Source organism: Salmo salar, chromosome ssa09, assembly GCF_905237065.1.
Source record: "Salmo salar chromosome ssa09, Ssal_v3.1, whole genome shotgun sequence".
Classification (NCBI taxonomy): Eukaryota; Metazoa; Chordata; class Actinopteri; order Salmoniformes; family Salmonidae; genus Salmo; species Salmo salar.
In genome coordinates this window covers 47,677,161-47,695,000 of record NC_059450.1, presented here as the reverse complement: position 1 = coordinate 47,695,000, position 17,840 = coordinate 47,677,161, and the positions used below count along the sequence as shown (strand labels likewise).

General features: G+C 46.3%; 1 protein-coding gene across 4 annotated transcripts in view; it reads right to left on the bottom strand.

Moving 5' to 3' along the window:
* LOC106611484 (RNA-binding protein 25) overlaps nucleotides 1-17,840 on the bottom strand; it is a 50,281-nt gene that overhangs the window by 20,540 nt on the left and 11,901 nt on the right. For 2 of the 4 annotated variants that reach the window (XM_045723754.1, XM_045723752.1), the window contains exons 9-14: nucleotides 9,284-9,570; nucleotides 8,627-8,738; nucleotides 6,875-6,976; nucleotides 5,825-5,898; nucleotides 4,291-4,441; nucleotides 3,119-3,608 (exon numbers count right to left, since the gene is read on the bottom strand). In XM_045723754.1, coding sequence (XP_045579710.1) covers nucleotides 3,119-3,608; nucleotides 4,291-4,441; nucleotides 5,825-5,898; nucleotides 6,875-6,976; nucleotides 8,627-8,738; nucleotides 9,284-9,570 — 1,216 coding nt within the window. The remainder of the gene's footprint in view (nucleotides 1-3,118; nucleotides 3,609-4,290; nucleotides 4,442-5,824; nucleotides 5,899-6,874; nucleotides 6,977-8,626; nucleotides 8,739-9,283; nucleotides 9,571-17,840) is intronic. The other 2 variants (XM_045723755.1, XM_045723753.1) reach the window with 1 other exon arrangement.

The window sequence follows — 17,840 nt, the reverse complement described above, 5'->3', positions numbered from 1 at the left end:
GAGAGAGCGAGAGAGAGAGAGAGATGGGTTATAGTGGGGATAGAGAGAGAGAGAGATGGGTTATAGTGGGGATAGAGAGAAAGAGAGAGAGAGAGAGATGGGTTATAGTGGGGATAGAGAGAAAGAGAGAGAGATGGGTTATAGTGGGGATAGAGAGAGAGAGAGAGAGATGGGTTATAGTGGGGATAGAGAGAGAGATGGGTTATAGTGGGGATAGAGAGAGAGAGAGAGAGGGAGAGAGATGGGTTATAGTGGGGAGAGAGAGAGAGACGGTTATAGTGGGGAAGGAGAGAGAGACGGGTTATAGTGGGGATAGAGAGAGAGAGATGGGTTATAGTGGGGAGAGAGAGAGAGAGAGAGAGAGATGGGTTATAGTGGGGATAGAGAGAGAGAGAGAGAGAGAGAGATGGGTTATAGTGGGGATAGAGAGAGAGAGAGAGATGGGTTATAGTGGGGATAGAGAGAGAGAGAGAGAGAGAGATGGGTTATAGTGGGGATAGAGAGAGAGAGAGAGAGAGAGAGAGAGATGGGTTATAGTGGGGATAGAGAGAGAGAGAGATGGGTTATCGTGGGGATAGAGAGAGAGAGAGAGATGGGTTATAGTGGGGATAGAGAGAGAGAGAGAGAGAGAGAGAGATGGGTTATAGTGGGGATAGAGAGAAAGAGAGAGAGAGAGAGATGGGTTATAGTGGGGAGAGAGAGAGAGATGGGTTATAGTGGGGATAGAGAGAGAGAGAGAGAGATGGGTTATAGTGGGGATAGAGAGAAAGAGAGAGAGAGAGATGGGTTATAGTGGGGATAGAGAGATGGGTTATAGTGGGGAAGGAGAGAGAGACGGGTTATAGTGGGGATAGAGAGAGAGATGGGTTATAGTGGGGATAGAGAGAGAGAGAGAGAGAGATGGGTTATAGTGGGGATAGAGAGAGAGAGAGAGAGATGGGTTATAGTGGGGATAGAGAGAGAGAGAGAGAGAGAGAGAGAGATGGGTTATAGTGGGGATAGAGAGAGAGAGAGAGAGAGAGAGAGATGGGTTATAGTGGGGATAGAGAGAGAGAGAGAGATGGGTTATAGTGGGGATAGAGAGAAAGAGAGAGAGAGAGATGGGTTATAGTGGGGATAGAGAGAAAGAGAGAGAGATGGGTTATAGTGGGGATAGAGAGAGAGAGAGAGAGAGATGGGTTATAGTGGGGATAGAGAGAGAGAGAGAGAGAGAGAGAGAGATGGGTTATAGTGGGGATAGAGAGAGAGAGAGATGGGTTATAGTGGGGATAGAGAGAAAGAGCAGAGAGAGATGGGTTATAGTGGGGATAGAGAGAAAGAGAGAGAGATGGGTTATAGTGGGGATAGAGAGAGAGAGAGAGAGATGGGTTATAGTGGGGATAGAGAGAGAGAGAGAGAGAGATGGGTTATAGTGGGGATAGAGAGAGAGAGAGAGAGATGGGTTATAGTGGGGATAGAGAGAGAGACGGTTATAGTGGGGAGGAGAGAGACGGTTATAGTGGGGAAGGAGAGAGAGACGGGTTATAGTGGGGATAGAGAGAGAGATGGGTTATAGAGGGGAAGGAGAGAGAGAGACGGGTTATAGTGGGGATAGAGAGAGAGAGAGAGAGACGGGTTATAGAGGGGATAGAGAGAGAGAGAGATGGGTTATAGAGGGGAAGGAGAGAGAGAGACGGGTTATAGTGGGGATAGAGAGAGAGACGGGTTATAGTGGGGATAGAGAGAGAGAGAGATGGGTTATAGAGGGGAAGGAGAGAGAGAGACGGGTTATAGTGGGGACGGAGAGAGAGAGACGCGTTATAGTGGGGATGGAGAGAGAGAGACGGGTTATAGTGGGGATAGAGAGAGAGAGACGGGTTATAGTGGGGATGGAGAGAGAGAGAGATGGGTTATAGTGGGGACGGAGAGAGAGATGGGTTATAGTGGGGAAGGAGAAAGAGAGACGGGTTAAAGTGGGGACGGAGAGAGAGAGAGATTGGTTATAGTGGGGACAGAGAAAGAGACGGGTTATAGTGGGGAAGGAGAGAGAGAGACGGGCTATAGTGGGGACGGAGAGAGAGATGGGTTATAGTGGGGAAGGAGAGAGAGAGACGGGCTATAGTGGGGACGGAGAGAGAGATGGGTTATAGTGGGGAAGGAGAGAGAGACGGGTTGGTGGGTTATAGAGAATTAAGGGGCGAAGCTAGAGGGTTACACACTGACTAGACCGGGCGTGCGTGTGCTCCACCCCCCCCAGACGCGATCAGGACACGCAGGTTAAAATGACAAAACGAACTCTAGACCAACTATATTAAATTTAAGGACAGGTCGAAAAGCATTAAACATTCATGGACATTTAGCTAGCTAGCTTGCAGTTGCTAGCTAATTTGTCCTATTTAGCAAGCTTGCAGTTGTTAGCTAATTTGTCCTATTTAGCTGGCTTGCAGTTGTTAGCTAATTTGTCCTATTTAGCTAGCTTGCCGTTTCTAGCTAATTTGTCCTGGGATATAAACATTGAGTTGTTATTTTACCTGAAATGCACAAGGTCCTCTATTCCGACAATTAATCCACAGATAAAAGGGTAAACTGAGTTAGTTTCTAGTCATCTCTCCTCCAGGCTTCTTCTTCTTCTTTGGACTTTATAGTGCGGTTGGCAACCAATTTTAAGGTGCATTACCACCACCAACTGGGGTGTGGACCTCAGTTCATCTTCCAATCACCCACGTGGGTATATGCTCCTAAAAACCAATGAGGAGATGGGAGAGGCGGGACTGGCAGAGCATCAAGCATCACAAATAGAACCAAGTTCTAGTTTAGCGCCTGGCTACGCAGAGGCTCGTTGACGCGAGCAGTTTGGCTGCAATGATTGAATAGCATGTATGTGTACATTTATTTTGTAACTCGAGAGGTGTGGTCAGCACGTTAGACTGAGAGACGATGATGACGACTTAAGTAGTAACTTTGAAAAAGTTCAGTATCCCTCAGCATTACAGATGTGACATTGTCAACATACAACGCTACCTAACCAGTTTGAGGATGAAGCCAATTTTGTTCTAACTAGTTCAATCTAGTTTTAACTCACCCAGTTTGAGGCTGAGGCCAATCTTGTTCTAACTAGTTCAATCTAGTTTTAACTCACCCAGTTTGAGGCTGAGGCCAATCTTGGGATGCTGTTCCTCGGTGGGCCGGGCTTCAGGAGAATTTTCATGAGGGATGATGATGCCGCAGGGAGACTCGTTGCCGGGGGAGTTGGGTGTGGCGCCGCCGCTGCCCGACGACACCGAGGGGGCCGATGTGATTGGCCGCATCGTGGGCTTCAGGTTTGGGTTTGGCCTGGCATCTGACGAGTCCTCCCTGTCACAATCATCAAGCTCCTCCCCCTCCTCCAAGTCATCGTCTGATTGGGGTTGAAGTTGCTGGAGAGGAGGCCTGTCTGCTCCTCCTCCTCCTCCTCCTCCTCTCCTGTCCCTGTGGTGCTCCCTCTCTCGGTGCTCCCTCTCTCGGTGCTCCCTCTCTCGGTGCTCCCTCTCTCGGTGCTCCCTCTCTCGGTTTGGTTTCTCCTGCGGCACCTCCTCCTCTGGCTCTGGCTTCACTGGGGGCTGCCGCCTCCTCTCTGCCTCCTCCTCCATCTTGGTTTCAAATCAAATGTATTTAAAGTGCATTTATACAAAGAAAGTCTCAACGCACTTAAGCCAGAAAGCCATCCAGACAGACGGCCAGCCAGACAGCAATAGAGACAGACGGCCAGACAGACAGCCAGACAGACGGCCAGACAGACGAACAGACAGACAGCAATAGAGCCAGACGGCCAGCCAGACAGCCAGCCAGCCAGACAGCAATAGAGACAGACGGCCAGCCAGACAGCCAGCCAGCCAGACAGCAATAGAGACAGACGGCCAGACAGACAGACGGCCAGACAGACGAAGACAGACAGACAGCAATAGAGCCAGACGGCCAGACAGACAGCAATAGAGCCAAATGGCCAGCCAGACGGCCAGACAGCCAGAAAAGCCATCCAGCCAGACGAACAGACAGACAGCAATAGAGCCAGACGGCCGGCCAGACAGACAGCCAGACAGACAGCCAGCCAGCCAGCGAGACAGACGGCCAAACAGCCAGGCAGACAGAGAGGCAGACAGACGGCCAGACAGACAGCCAGACAGACAGAAAGCCATCCTGCCAGACGAACAGACAGACAGCAATAGAGCCAGACAGACAGCCAGACAGACAGCTAGCCAGCAATAGAGACAGACGGCCAGACAGAGAGGCAGACAGAGAGGCAGACAGACGGCCAGACAGACGGCGACATACCCTCTGCAGCTCGGCCTCAGGGTCTGGGTGTCCCTCAGCTAACAGTCTCTGTCTGATCTGATCATGCTCCTCCTTCTCCCTCTTCCTGTCTCTCTCATCCAGCTCAGTCTCCTTCTCACGGTCTCTCAGACGCTTCTGTAAAGCACTACCCCTGGAGGGAGAGAGAGGAAAGCCAGTCAGTCATACAGCTGACAGATACTTCAGGATTTTGGCCCTACTTCCCCCAGGGTCAGATGAACTCATGGATACCATGTTTATGTCTCTGCCTGCAGTTTGAAGGAAGTTGCAAATTAGCGTTAGCGCAATTGCTAACTAGCGTGTTAAGCACAATGACTGAAGGTCTAAGCTAACTGCTAGCAGATACCATAGACTTCCAGTCATTGCGCTAACGCTGGTAGGCATTTGGCTCGTGAAACTAACTCCAACTTCCTTTATGCTGGATGCAGAAATATAAAAATGGTATCCATCAGTTCATCTCTCTCTGAGGAAGTAGATAAAGGACCTCATCTCTCTGAGGAAGTAGATAAAGGACCTCATCTCTCTGAGGAAGTAGATAAAGGGCCTCGTCTCTCTCTGAGGAAGTAGATAAAGGGCCTCGTCTCTCTCAGAGGAAGTAGATAAAGGGCCTCATCTCTCTCTGAGGAAGTAGATAAAGGGCCTCGTCTCTCTCTGAGGAAGTAGATAAAGGGCCTCGTCTCTCTCTGAGGAAGTAGATAAAGGGCCTCGTCTCTCTCTGAGGAAGTAGATAAAGGGCCTCGTCTCTCTCAGAGGAAGTAGATAAAGGGCCTCGTCTCTCTCAGAGGAAGTAGATAAAGGGCCTCGTCTCTCTCTGAGGAAGTAGATAAAGGGCCTCATCTCTCTCTGAGGAAGTAGATAAAGGGCCTCATCTCTCTCTGAGGAAGTAGATAAAGGGCCTCGTCTCTCTCTGAGGAAGTAGATAAAGGGCCTCATCTCTCTGAGGAAGTAGATAAAGGGCCTCATCTCTCTCTGAGGAAGTAGATAAAGGACCTCATCTCTCTGAGGAAGTAGATAAAGGGCCTCATCTCTCTCTGAGGAAGTAGATAAAGGACCTCATCTCTCTGAGGAAGTAGATAAAGGGCCTCATCTCTCTTAACATGTAGGGGTTAAGGTTTATTTCAGGTCATCTCTGGTAACCCCTAACCCTAACCTTACACCCTAACATTAACATGTAGGGGTTAAGGTCTATTTCAGGTCATCTCTGGTAACCCCTAACCTTAACATGTAGGGGTTAATGTTAGGTCCTCACAAGGACAGTTGTCTGTGTTATAAAGGTGTGACCTCACCTGTATTATTTCAGGTCATCTCCATGTTATAAAGGTGTGACCTCACCTGTATTATTTCAGGTCATCTCCATGTTATAAAGGTGTGACCTCACCTGTATTATTTCAGGTCATCTCCATGTTATAAAGGTGTGACCTCACCTGTAGTATTTCAGGTCATCTCCATGTTATAAAGGTGTGACCTCACCTGTAGTATTTCAGGTCATCTCTGTGTTATAAAGGTGTGACCTCACCTGTAGTATTTCAGGTCGTCTTTGTCATCGTCATAATCTTCCAGGAACTCTTTCAGACGCTTGCCTTCTTTTGTCTGGAGGAGGAAGAACAATGATTGCATACATTTAGCTTCTATGAGGTAAATGGCACATTTAAACAGCAAATATTATAGATTGTAAATAGGCTTGTCTCCAATATGAATCTTCTCTTTGTGCCAGACTGGGTTCAAATGCCGTGGGTTTCTTTTTTTCTGTATTTATTTATCTGGATATGTATGTACATAGAACATCTACTCATTCCAGGCTTTTCCTTTATTTTTACTATTTTCTACATTGTAGAATAATAGTGAAGACATCATAACTTTGAAATAACATTTATAGAATCATGTAGTAACCAAAAAAGTGTTAAAATCGGTGGAAATCTGTCCTTTGGTATGATGAGTCCAAATTGGAGATTTTGGTTCCAACCGCCGTGTCTTTGTGAGACGCAGGACAGGTGAACGGATGATATCCGCATTTGTATTTCCCACTGTGAAGCATGGAGGAGGAGGTGTTATGGTGTGATGGTGCTTAGCTGGTGACACTGTCAGTGATTTATTTGGAATTCAAGGCACACTTAACCAGCATGGCTACCACAACATTCTGCAGCGATACACCATCCCATCTGGTTTGGGCTTAGTGGGACTATCATTTGTTTTTCAACAGGACAATGAACCAACACATCTCCAGGCTGTGTAAGGGCTATTTGACCAGGAAGGAGAGTGATGGAGTGCTGCATCAGATGACCTGGCCTCCACAATCACCCGACCTCAACCAAACTGAGATGGTTTGGGATGAATCGGACCACAGAGTGAAGGAAAAGCAGCCAACAAGTGCTCAGCATATGTGGGAACTCCTTCAAGACTGTTGGAAAAGCATTCCAGGTGAAGCTGGTTGAGAGAATGCCAAGAGTGTGCAAAGCTGTCATCAAGGCAAAGGGTGGATATTTTGAAGAATCTCAAATATAAAATATAATTTCGATTTGTTTAAAAGAAAATCAACTGAGACACTAGTTGGGGAGCCCTGCTTTACGTTGTCTACTACCATCTCACGCCGTCTCTCGTCCTCTCGTTGGTTCTCTTTGTCGTAGTCCCGAGCCTTCTTCCTCTCTCTCATCTCCCAGTTCTTCAGACGCTGAAACAAGAGGAGCAACAGCCAATCAGCATCCCTGAATCAAACCCACAGCTAGAACGCTGTTTCAGCCAATCAGAAACCCTGAATCAAAACAGGCATGATATAAAACACACAGCTAGAATGCTGTTTCAGCCAATCAGCATCCTTTCATAATGTGCATGCACATAGACAGGTGTTATATTGAGTTCTCTTAAGACAGAGCCAGTATGAACACAGTGCCTGAGTCCCAAAAGACACCCTACACAGTGCACCAGGGCCATTAGGGCTCTGGACAAAAGTAGTGCACTATATACCACTGCAAAATACTGTAGTGCACAATATAGAGAATATGGTGTCATTTAGGACACACACTAAGTGCCTTAGGCCTGAGAGAATGGCACATCGGAAAGAGTAGTCAAGACTGGCTGTGTTCCATGCCGTTCCATGCTATGCCAGTATACTGCAGTGGTAAAGCCTAATTTACACCCTACACAAGTATCTGGGAAAATGGAAAATAGCAATTAGCTAGGCAAAATGGTCATCCTGCATACAAACAAACATACATACAATCCTCTTCACTGTTGACGTTGAGATTGGTGTTTTGCGGGTACTATTTAATGAAGCTGCCAGTTGAGGACTTGTGAGGCGTCTGTTTCTCAAACTAGACACTCTAATGTACTTGTCCTCTTGTTCCGTTGTGCACCGGGGCCTCCCACTCCTCTTTCTATTCTGGTTAGAGCCAGTTTGCGCTGTTCTGTGAAGGGAGTAGTACACGGCGTTGTACGAGATCTTCAGTTTCTTGGCAATTTCTCGCATGGAATAGCCTTCATTTCTCAGAACAAGAATAGACTGATGAGTTTCAGAAGAAAGTTCTTTGTTTCTGGACATTTTGAGCATGTAATCGAACCCACAAATGCCGATGCTCCAGATACTCAACTAGTCTAAAGAAGGCCAGTTTTATTGCTTATTTAAATCAGCACAACAGTTTTCAGCTGTGCTAACATAATTGCAAAATGGTTTTCTAATGATCAATTAGCCTTTTAAAATGATCAACTTGGATTAGCTAACACAACATGCCATTGGAACACAGGAGTGATGGTTGCTGATAATGGGCCTCTGTACGCCTATGTAGATATTCCATTAAAAAAAAAAAATCTGCCATTTCCAGCTACAATAGTCATTTACAACATTAACAATGTCTACACTGTATTTCTGATCAATTTGATATTTTAAAATGGACCAAAAAAAAAGTGCTTTTCTTTCAAAAACAAGGACATTTCTAAGTGACCCCAGACTTTTGAACGGTAGTGTACATACAAACAATCCAGCATACAAACATACATACAAACAATCCAGCATACAAACAATCCAGCATACAAACATACATACATACAAACAATCCAGCATACAAACATACATACAAACAATCCAGCATACAAACATACATACAAACAATCCTGCATACTAACATACATACAAATATACATACAAACAATCCTGCATACTAACATACATACAAACAATCCTGTTGCATTACAAGGCTGCCCAAGTTTGTGGACTACACAGGATTACCATTTTTCCATAGCTAATGTAGGTCTTGCGTTGCGTACTTGTGTAGGGTATAAATGTTTGGCTTAAGCCTTGTCAACATGGACTACATGTCAAACATACTTCCTGGTAGGCAACCTCCTTGTCCCTCATCTTCCTCTCCAATTTCCTGCGTTCGTACGCCTCCTCCTGATCCTCCTCGCGTTCGTGTTTCTTCTCATCGCGGCTCCGTTCTCTACAGGAAGAGACGTGAGACATGAGTTCAAAACACTCATCACTTTTACAGTTGACCCAGCGCCTGTATTCATTAAGTGTTTCAGAGCAAGAGCGCTGAACTAGGATCGGTGGCCCCGTCTGTGTAATCTTATTCAATAATATCTAAAAAAGGCACACTGATCCCAGATCAGCACTCCTACTCGGAGATGCTTTATGAATACGGGCCCAGATATTTCTATAACACTACCCCTCGGAGGGAGAGAGGAAGGCCAGTCAGTCATACAGCGTTAACCTCAAACCAACCTGGATCTGAGTTAACCTCAAACCAACCTGGATCTGAGTTAACCTCAAACCAACCTGGATCTGAGTTAACCTCATACCAACCTGGATCTTGGTTCAGGCTGTTTCAGCGCTAACCTCATACCAGCCTGTTTCAGCGCTAACCTCATACCAACCTGTTTCAGCGCTAACCTCAAACCAACCTGGATCTTGGTTCAGGCGGTTTCAGCGCTAACCTCATACCAACCTCATACCAACCTGGATCTGTGTTAACCTCATACCAACCTGGATCTACTGCGGTCTTTGCTGACTTCTCGACTCCTCTCCTTCACGCGCTCCCTCTCTCCTCTGTCTCCCCTCTCCCTCGTCCGTTCACGGTCCCGATCGATCCGTTCTCTGTCCCGCTCTCTCTCCTTGTTGTTGTCGTTTCGTTCCTTCTCCTTCTCTCTCTCCTTCTCCCTCTCGCGGTCCCGGCGCTCCCTCTCTCGCTCCCTCTCTTTGTCCCTCTCCCTCCTGTCCTTATCGATCTCTTGCCGTTCCTGCTCTTTCTTTCCCTTCTCCTCCTCCAGTTTCTACAGGAAGAAGAGGAGTATCCTGTGTTATCACTCTACAGTTGTATTCATCATGGACAACACAGTTTCTACAGGAAGAAGGAATACACTGTGTTAGTCACTCTGCTGCGCCGGTAGAGATGGCTGCCGTTTTACGGGCTCCTAACCAATTGTACTACATTTTGTGTGGTTTTTTTTCACATTGTTTGTAACTTATTTTGTACATAATGTTTCTGCCACTGTCTCTTTTGACCGAAAACAGCTTCTGGATATCAGAACACCGATTACTCACCTCGAACTGGACATAGATTTTTTTTCTTTAACGAGCCGGAAATCCCTGTTATTCGCATGAAGAGAAGATGTCGATACAGGGGACGTAGGTCCGGATGCCTTGTGAGAATTTGTCGGCGAGTGGGTAACCCGCCTCTACCATCCATCCTATTGGCCAACGTGCAATCATTGGAGAATAAACTGCATGAGCTCCGTTCAAGACTATCCTACCAACGGGACATTAAAAACTGTCATTTCCTATGTTTCACCGAGTTGTGGCTGAATGACGACATGGATAATATACACAGTTGGCTGGGTTTTCCGTGCATCGGCAGGACAGAACAGCTACCTCCAGTGAGACCAGGGGTGGCGGTCTGTGTCTTTTGGTCAATAACAGCTGGTGTGCGAAATCAAATATTAAGGAACTCTCAAGGTTTTGCTCATCTGAGGTAGAGTATCTCATGATAAAATGTAGATACAATATTTACATCTATATTTTTTTCGTAGCTGTCTATTGACCACCACAAATAGATGCTGGCACTCAACGAGCTGTATAAAGCCATAAGCAAACAAGAAAATGCTCATCCAGAAGCGGCGCTCCTAGTGGCCGGAGTCTTTAATGCAGGGAAACTTAAATCCGTTTCACCTCATTTCTACCAGCATGTTACATGTGCAACAAGGGGGGGGGGGACTCTAGACCACCTTTACTCCACACAATGAGACGTGTACAAAGCTCTCCCTCGCTCTTTTTTGGCAAATCTGACCATAATTCTATCCTGCCGATTTCTACTTACAAGCTAAAACTAAAGCAGGAAGTACCAATGACTCGCTCAATACGGAAGTGGTCAGATGACGCAGATGCTAAGCTACAGGACTGTTTTGCTAGCACAGACTGGAATATGTTCCGGGACTAATCCGATGGCATTGAGGAGTATACCACATCAGTCATCGGCTTCATTAATAAGTGCATCGATGACATTGTCCCTACAGTGACTGTACGTACATACCCCAACCAGAAGCCATGGATTACAGGCAGCATCCGCACTGAGCTAAAGGCTAGATCTGCCACTTTCAAGGAGCGAGACACTAATCCGGACACTTATAAGAAATCCCACTATGCCCTCCGACGAACCATCAAACAGGCAAAGCGTCAATACGGGACTAAGATCGAATCCTACGACACCGGCTCTGACGCACATTGGATGTGGCAGTGCTTGCAAACTATCATGGATTACAAAGGGAAACTCATACAAAGGGAAACCCAGCCCCGAGCTGCCCAGAAGATCTAAAGGCCTACTATGCTCGCTTCGAGGCAAGTAACTCTGAACCATGCATGAGAACACCAGCTGTTCCGGACGACTGTGATCTCACTCTCCGTAGCCAATGTGAGTAAGACCTTTAACTTCTTTGGGAACAGAGGCAGTATTGAGTAGCTTGGATGAATAAGGTGCCCAGAGTAAACTGCCTGCTCCTCAGGCCCAGAAGCTAGAATATGCATATAATTAGTTGATTTGGATAGAAAACACTCTAAAGTTTCCAACATTTTTTAAATAATGTCTGTGAGTATAACAGAACTAATATGGCAGGCAAAAACCTAAGAAAAATCCAACCAGGAAATGGGAAATCTGAGGTTTGTAGTTTTTCAAGTGAATGCCTATCCAATATACAGTGTAAATAGGGTCAGATTGCACTTCCTATGGCTTCCACTAGATGTCAACAGTCTTTAGAACATTGTTTCAGGCTTCTACTGTGAACGGGGAGCAAATAAGAGCTGTTTGAACCAGTGGTCTGGCTGAAAGCCTTTAGTTTAGTCGCGTGCATGGCCGTGGGCACGAGCTCCGTTCCCTTTCATTTCTAAAGACAAAGGAATTGTTCGGTTGGAATATTATTGAAGATTTATGATAAAAACATCCTAAAGATTGATTCTATACATCGTTTGACATGTTTCTACAAACTGTAATGGATCTTTTTTGACTTTTCGTCTGGACTTAGTGCCCGCGCCTTGTGCATTTGGAATAGTGAACTAAACGCACGAACAAAAAGGAGGTATTTGGATATAAAAGATTAACTTTATCGAACAAAACAAACATTTATTGTGGAACTGGGATAGCTGGGAGTGCATTCCGATGAAGATCATCAAAGGTAAGTGAATATTTATAACACTATTTCTGACTTTTGTTGACTCCACAACATGGCGGGTATCTGTATGGCTTGGTTTGATTGCTGAGCGCTGTACTCAGATTATTGCAAGGTGTGCTTTCGCCGTGAAGCTTTTTTGAAATCTGACACAGCGGTTGCATTAAGGAGAAGTTTATCTATAATCCTATGCATAACACCTGTATCTTTCATCAAAGTTTATGATGAGTATTTCTGTAAATTGATGTGGCTCTCTGCAAAATCAGCGGATGTTTTGTAGGCAAAACATTACCGAACATAACGCGCCAACGTAAACTGAGATTTTTGGATATAAATATGAACTTTATCGAACAAAACATACATGTATTGTGTAACATGAAGTCCTATGAGTGCCATCTGATGAAGGTCATCAAAGGTTAGTGACTAATTTTATCTCTATTTCTGCTTTTTGTGACTCCTCTCTTTGGCTGGAAAATGGCTGTACGTTTTTTTGTGACTAGGCCCTGACCTAACATAATCGTATGGTGTGCTTTCACCGTAAAGCCTTTTTGAAATCAGACACTGTGGTTGGATTAATAAGAAGTGTATCTTTAAAATAGTGTATAATACTTGTATGTTTGAGGAATTCTAATTATGAGATTTCTGTTGTTTTGAATTTGGCGCCCTGCAATTTCACTGGCTGTTGTCGAGGTGGGACGCTAGTGCGCTCCCACATATCCCAGAGAGGTTGGGACGCTCCCACATATCCCAGAGAGGTTAAACAGGTTAACATGCGCAAGGCCAGATGAAATACCAGGATGTGTACCATGAGCATACGCTGACCAGCTGGCAAGTGACTTCACTGACATTTTTTACTTATACCTGACCCAGTCTGTAATACCTACATATTTCAAGCAGACCCCCATAGTCCCTGTACCCAAGAACGCCAAGGTAACCTGCCTAAATGACTATAAATGAAATCCCGCTATGCCCTCCGACGAACCATCAAACAGGCAAAGCGTAAATACAGGACTAAGATTGAATCCAACTACACCGGCTCCAATGCTCGTCAGATGTGGGAGGGCTTGCAAAGTATTACAGACTACAAAGGGAAGCCCAGCCACGAGCTGCCCAGTGACAAGCCTACCAGACGAGCTAAATTACTTCTATGCGCGCTTCGAGGCAAACAACACTGAAGCATGCATGAGAGCACTAACTGTTCCGGATGACTATGTGATCACGTTCGCTGTAATCGATGTGAGTAAGACCTTTAAACAGGTCAACATTCACAAGACCACAGGGCCAGACGGAATACCAGGACGTGTACTCCGAGCATGCGCTGACCAGCTGGCAAGTGTGTTCACTGACATTTTCAACCTGTCCCTGGCCGAGTCCGTAATACCCACATATTTCACGCAGATCACCATAGTCCCTGTGCCCAAGAACACCAAGGTAACCTGCCTAACTGACTACCGACCCGTAGCACTCACATCTGTAGCCATGAAGTGCTTTGAAAGGCTGGTCATGGCTCACATTAACACCATCATCCCAGAAACATTAGAGCCACTCCAATCCAAGCCACTCCATCACCCCGCCAAGCACGACTCCAACCCCATCATTAAGTTTGCCAATGACAACAGTGGTAGGTCTGATCACCGACAATGAGACAGCCTATAGGGAGGAGGTCAGAGACCTGGAAGTGTGGTGCAACGAAAACAACCTCTCCCTCAACGTGATCAAGACAAAGGAGATGATTGTGGACTACAGGAAAAGGAGGACCGAGAACGACCTCATTCTCATTGACGGGGCTGTAGTGGAGCAGGTTGAGAGCTTCAAGTTCCTTGGTGTCCACATCACCAAGACAGTCGTGAAGAGGGCACGACAACACCTATTCCCCTTCAGGAGACTGAAAAGATTTGGCACGGGTACTCAGATCCTCAAAAAGTTCTACAGCGGCACCATTGAGAGCATCCAGACTGGTTGCATCACCGTCTGGTATGGCAACTGCTCGGCCTCCAACCACAAAGCTCAACAGAGGGTAGTGCGTACGGCCCAGTACATCACTGGGGCCAAGCTTCCTGCCATCCAGGACCTCTATACCAGGTGGTGTCAGAGGAAGAACCTAAAAATTGCCAAAGATTCCAGTCACCCTAGTCCTAGACTGTTCTCTCTGCTACCGCATGGCAAGCGGTACCGGAGTGCCAGGTCTAGGTCCAAAAGGCTTCTTAACAGCTTCTACACCCAAGCCATAAGACTGCTGAACAGCTAATCAAATGGCTACCCAGACTATTTGCATTGATCCCCCACTCCCAATTTTTTACGCTGCTGCATTTCAATGTTTATTATCGATGCATAGTCACTTTACCCCTACCTACATGTAAACTACCGTTCAAAAGTTTGGGGTCACTTAGAAATGTCCTTGTTTTTGAAAGAAAAGCACATTTTTTTGTCCATTGAAATGTGTGTGTTGTGTGTGTGGGGGGGGGCGGGGGTAGAGTCCAGTGTGTGTGTGGGTAGAGTCCAGTGTGTGTGTGTGTGTGTGTGTGTGTGTGTGTGTGTGTGTGTGTGTGTGTGTGTGTGTGTGTGTGTGTGTGTGTGTGTGTGTGTGTGTGTGTGTGTGTGTGTGTGTGTGTGTGTGTGTGTGTGTGTGTGTGTGTGTGTGTGTTGGTAGAGTCCAGTGTGTGTCTATGACTTGGGTGGCTGGAGTCTGACAATTTTTTTGGGGCCTTCCTCTGACACCGCCTGGTATAGAGGTCCTGGATGGCAGGGAGCTCTGCCCCAGTGATGTACTGGGCCGTACTCACCACCCTCTGTAGCGCTTTGCCGTCGGGTGCCTTGCAGTTACCGTACCAAGTGGTGATGCAGACAGTCAAGACGATGCTGTAGAACTTTGAGGATCTGAGGGCAAATGCCAAATCTTTTCAGCGTCCTGGTGTGCCCTCTTCACAGCTGTGTGGGTGTGTGTGGACCATGTGAATGCCTTAGGAACTCTCGACTGTGGACACTGATGAACTCTCGACCCGCTCAACTACAGCCCCATCCTGTAGTCCATCATCAGCTGCTTTGTCTTGCTGACGTTGAGGGAGAGGAGGTTGTCCTGGCACCACACTGCCAGGTCTCTAATCCTCCTCCCTATAGGCTCCCTCATTGTTGTCGGTGGTCAGTCCTACCACCATCGTGTCGTCAGCAAACTGCAAAATGACGGCGTTGGGAGTCGTGAGCGGCCTCGCAGTCTTGGGTGAACTGGGAGTACAGGAAGGGACTAAGCACCCACCCCTGAGGGGGGCCCCGTGTTGATGGTCAGTGTGGCGGATGTGTTGTTACCTACCCTCACAACCTGGGGGCTGCTCATCAGGAAGTCCAGGATCCAGTTGCAGATGGAGATGTGCAGTCCCCAGGGTCCTGAGTTCGGTGATTAGCTTGGAAGGGACTACTAATGTAGAGCATTTTTGAATAGGTATTCCTTTTGTCCAGGTGGGTGAGGGGGCGGTATGTAAATTGGTGTGGGTCCAGGGTGTCCAGGATGATGGTGTTGATGTGATCCATGACCAGCCTTTCATGGTTAAAGATGTGAGTGCTACGGGCAATAGTAATTTAGGCAGGTTACCTTGGCGTTCTTGGGTACAGGGACTATTGGGTTCTACTTGAAATATGTAGGTATTACAGACTGGGTCACGGATAAGTAAAAAATGTCAGTGAAAACACTTGCCAGCTGGTCAGCGTAAGCTCATGGTACACGTCCTGGTATTTCATCTGGCCTTGCGCATGTTAAACTGTTTAAAGGTCTTACTCACATTGACTACGGAGAGTGCGATCACATAGTCGTCTGGAACAGCTGGTGTTCTCATGCATGGTTCAGATTTACTTGCCTCGAAGCGAGCATAGTAGGCATAGGATCCGTAGGATCCTCTGGGCAGCTCGCGGCTGGGTTTCCCTTTGTATGGGTCTCCCTTTGTAGTCCATGATAGTTTGCAAGCACTGCCAAAACCATTGCGCATCAGAGCCGGTGTCGTAGGATTCGATCTTAGTCCTGTATTGATGCTTTGCCTGTTTGATGGCTCGTTGGAGATCTTAGCGGGATTTCTTATAAGCATCCGGATTACTGTCCCCGCTCCTTGAAAGCGGCAGCTCTAGCCTTAAACTCAGTGCGGATGCTGCCTGTAATCCATGACTTCCGGTTGGGGTATGTATGTATGTACGGTCACTGTGGAGACGACTTCGTCAATGCACTTCTTGACTTAAGAGCCAAAATATCCCAATATGGAGACGGTGGAAACCACTTTATCTAGTTACCATAAATCATTTAGCTAACGGCTTTCATAAGATTTCAAAGTGAACCAAAACAACTGTTGTTGTTGTTTTATGTATTAACAGCACAGAAACACACATCAGGGTTCATTTCTCTCAGTGAAACAGGAAATAGAGATGGATCCGCTGCGGAGCTAAATTGGTTGTTTGTGACTTACAGGTGATGAATTATGGACTCACTCAGCACGTCTGTCTCTGCCCCTACAAGCCTACAAAGCTACTCCTGTGAGGAAGAGCAGGTCAAGTTCACAGAAACAAACTAAAAAGTGGTAAAATATCTGTTCATCGATCCCTTACGATGACCAGTGATTAATTTACTGTACACATTATCCAGTTATATCACAACACATTAAAAGACTAGTGCTTAGATACAAAATGGTGATCTTTTACATTGGTGTTAAGAGTCAATGCAGGTAGGTATTCCAGTTTGGGTTAAAGGAATAAAATCATAGAGCAGGTCTTACCCAGAGGTAGTCTTCTGATGTCCGTCGTCAGATCGTCTCAGACCAACAGAGTGATTAACACAAACTCACACACCAGACAGAGAGGGAGACAGAGTGCCAACAGCCCTTACATACATAAGAGATACGGGTACCTCACCAATATGGTACCTCACTACAACAACAACAAAAATGCTATGGCTATATGCCATTCATTACGATGGCAATAGATTTTAACTGGTCAAATGCCATTGAATGATGTTCGTCAATTTTGTGATGGATAGTGGGATGAGTGTAAGAGAAACTACAACGTGTAAAGCTGCTGGGCTAAACTGAACTGTGGGTCTCCTGTCCTGTCAGAGAGAAGAAGAAGAAGAAGAAGGAGAGGAAATAGAATAGAGAAAGCTGGAGCTGAAAGAGATTTAGCGAAGAGTTCCCTCCCTCTCACTTCCCTTTGGATTAAACTGATGTTCTAGAATGTTCCCTGTCCTGTCTGGACTTACCTCTGATGCAACAGTCCCCTGTCCTTACCTCTGACGCAACAGTCCCCTGTCCTGTCTGGAATTACCTCTGACGCAACAGTCCCCTGTCCTGTCTGGAATTACCTCTGACTCAACAGTCCCCTGTCCTGTCTGGAATTACCTCTGACGCAACAGTCCCCTGTCCTGTCTGGAATTACCTCTGACTCAACAGTCCCCTGTCCTGTCTGGAATTACCTCTGACGCAACAGTCCCCTGTCCTTACCTCTGACGCAACAGTCCCCTGTCCTGTCTGGACTTACCTCTGACACAACAGTCCCCTGTCCTGTCTGGACTTACCTCCGACGATGAGGTAATACAGGATCCTGTCACTAGATGTGTGGTGTTTAGTGTGGCTAATGTTCTTAACATGCTTGGACCTTCGCGTTCTACCTACACACTGTATGTGATGGGAATATCGTTCTTCTTAACCCTAAAAAAAAACTTCCAAGTCTATTAGATTTGGAAAATAAGCAGCATAAAACAATATTTGACCTTTCTGTGATGTCCCTAAACAAGGTTTTTCTTTAACATAATATAGAGATAGGTAAGACAGATACAAATGTAAAGCACAGAGAAGTAGAAAGGAGAAAGTAAAAGCAGAAAGCTGGAGCGAGAGAGAGCAGGGGAGAGAGGGGAA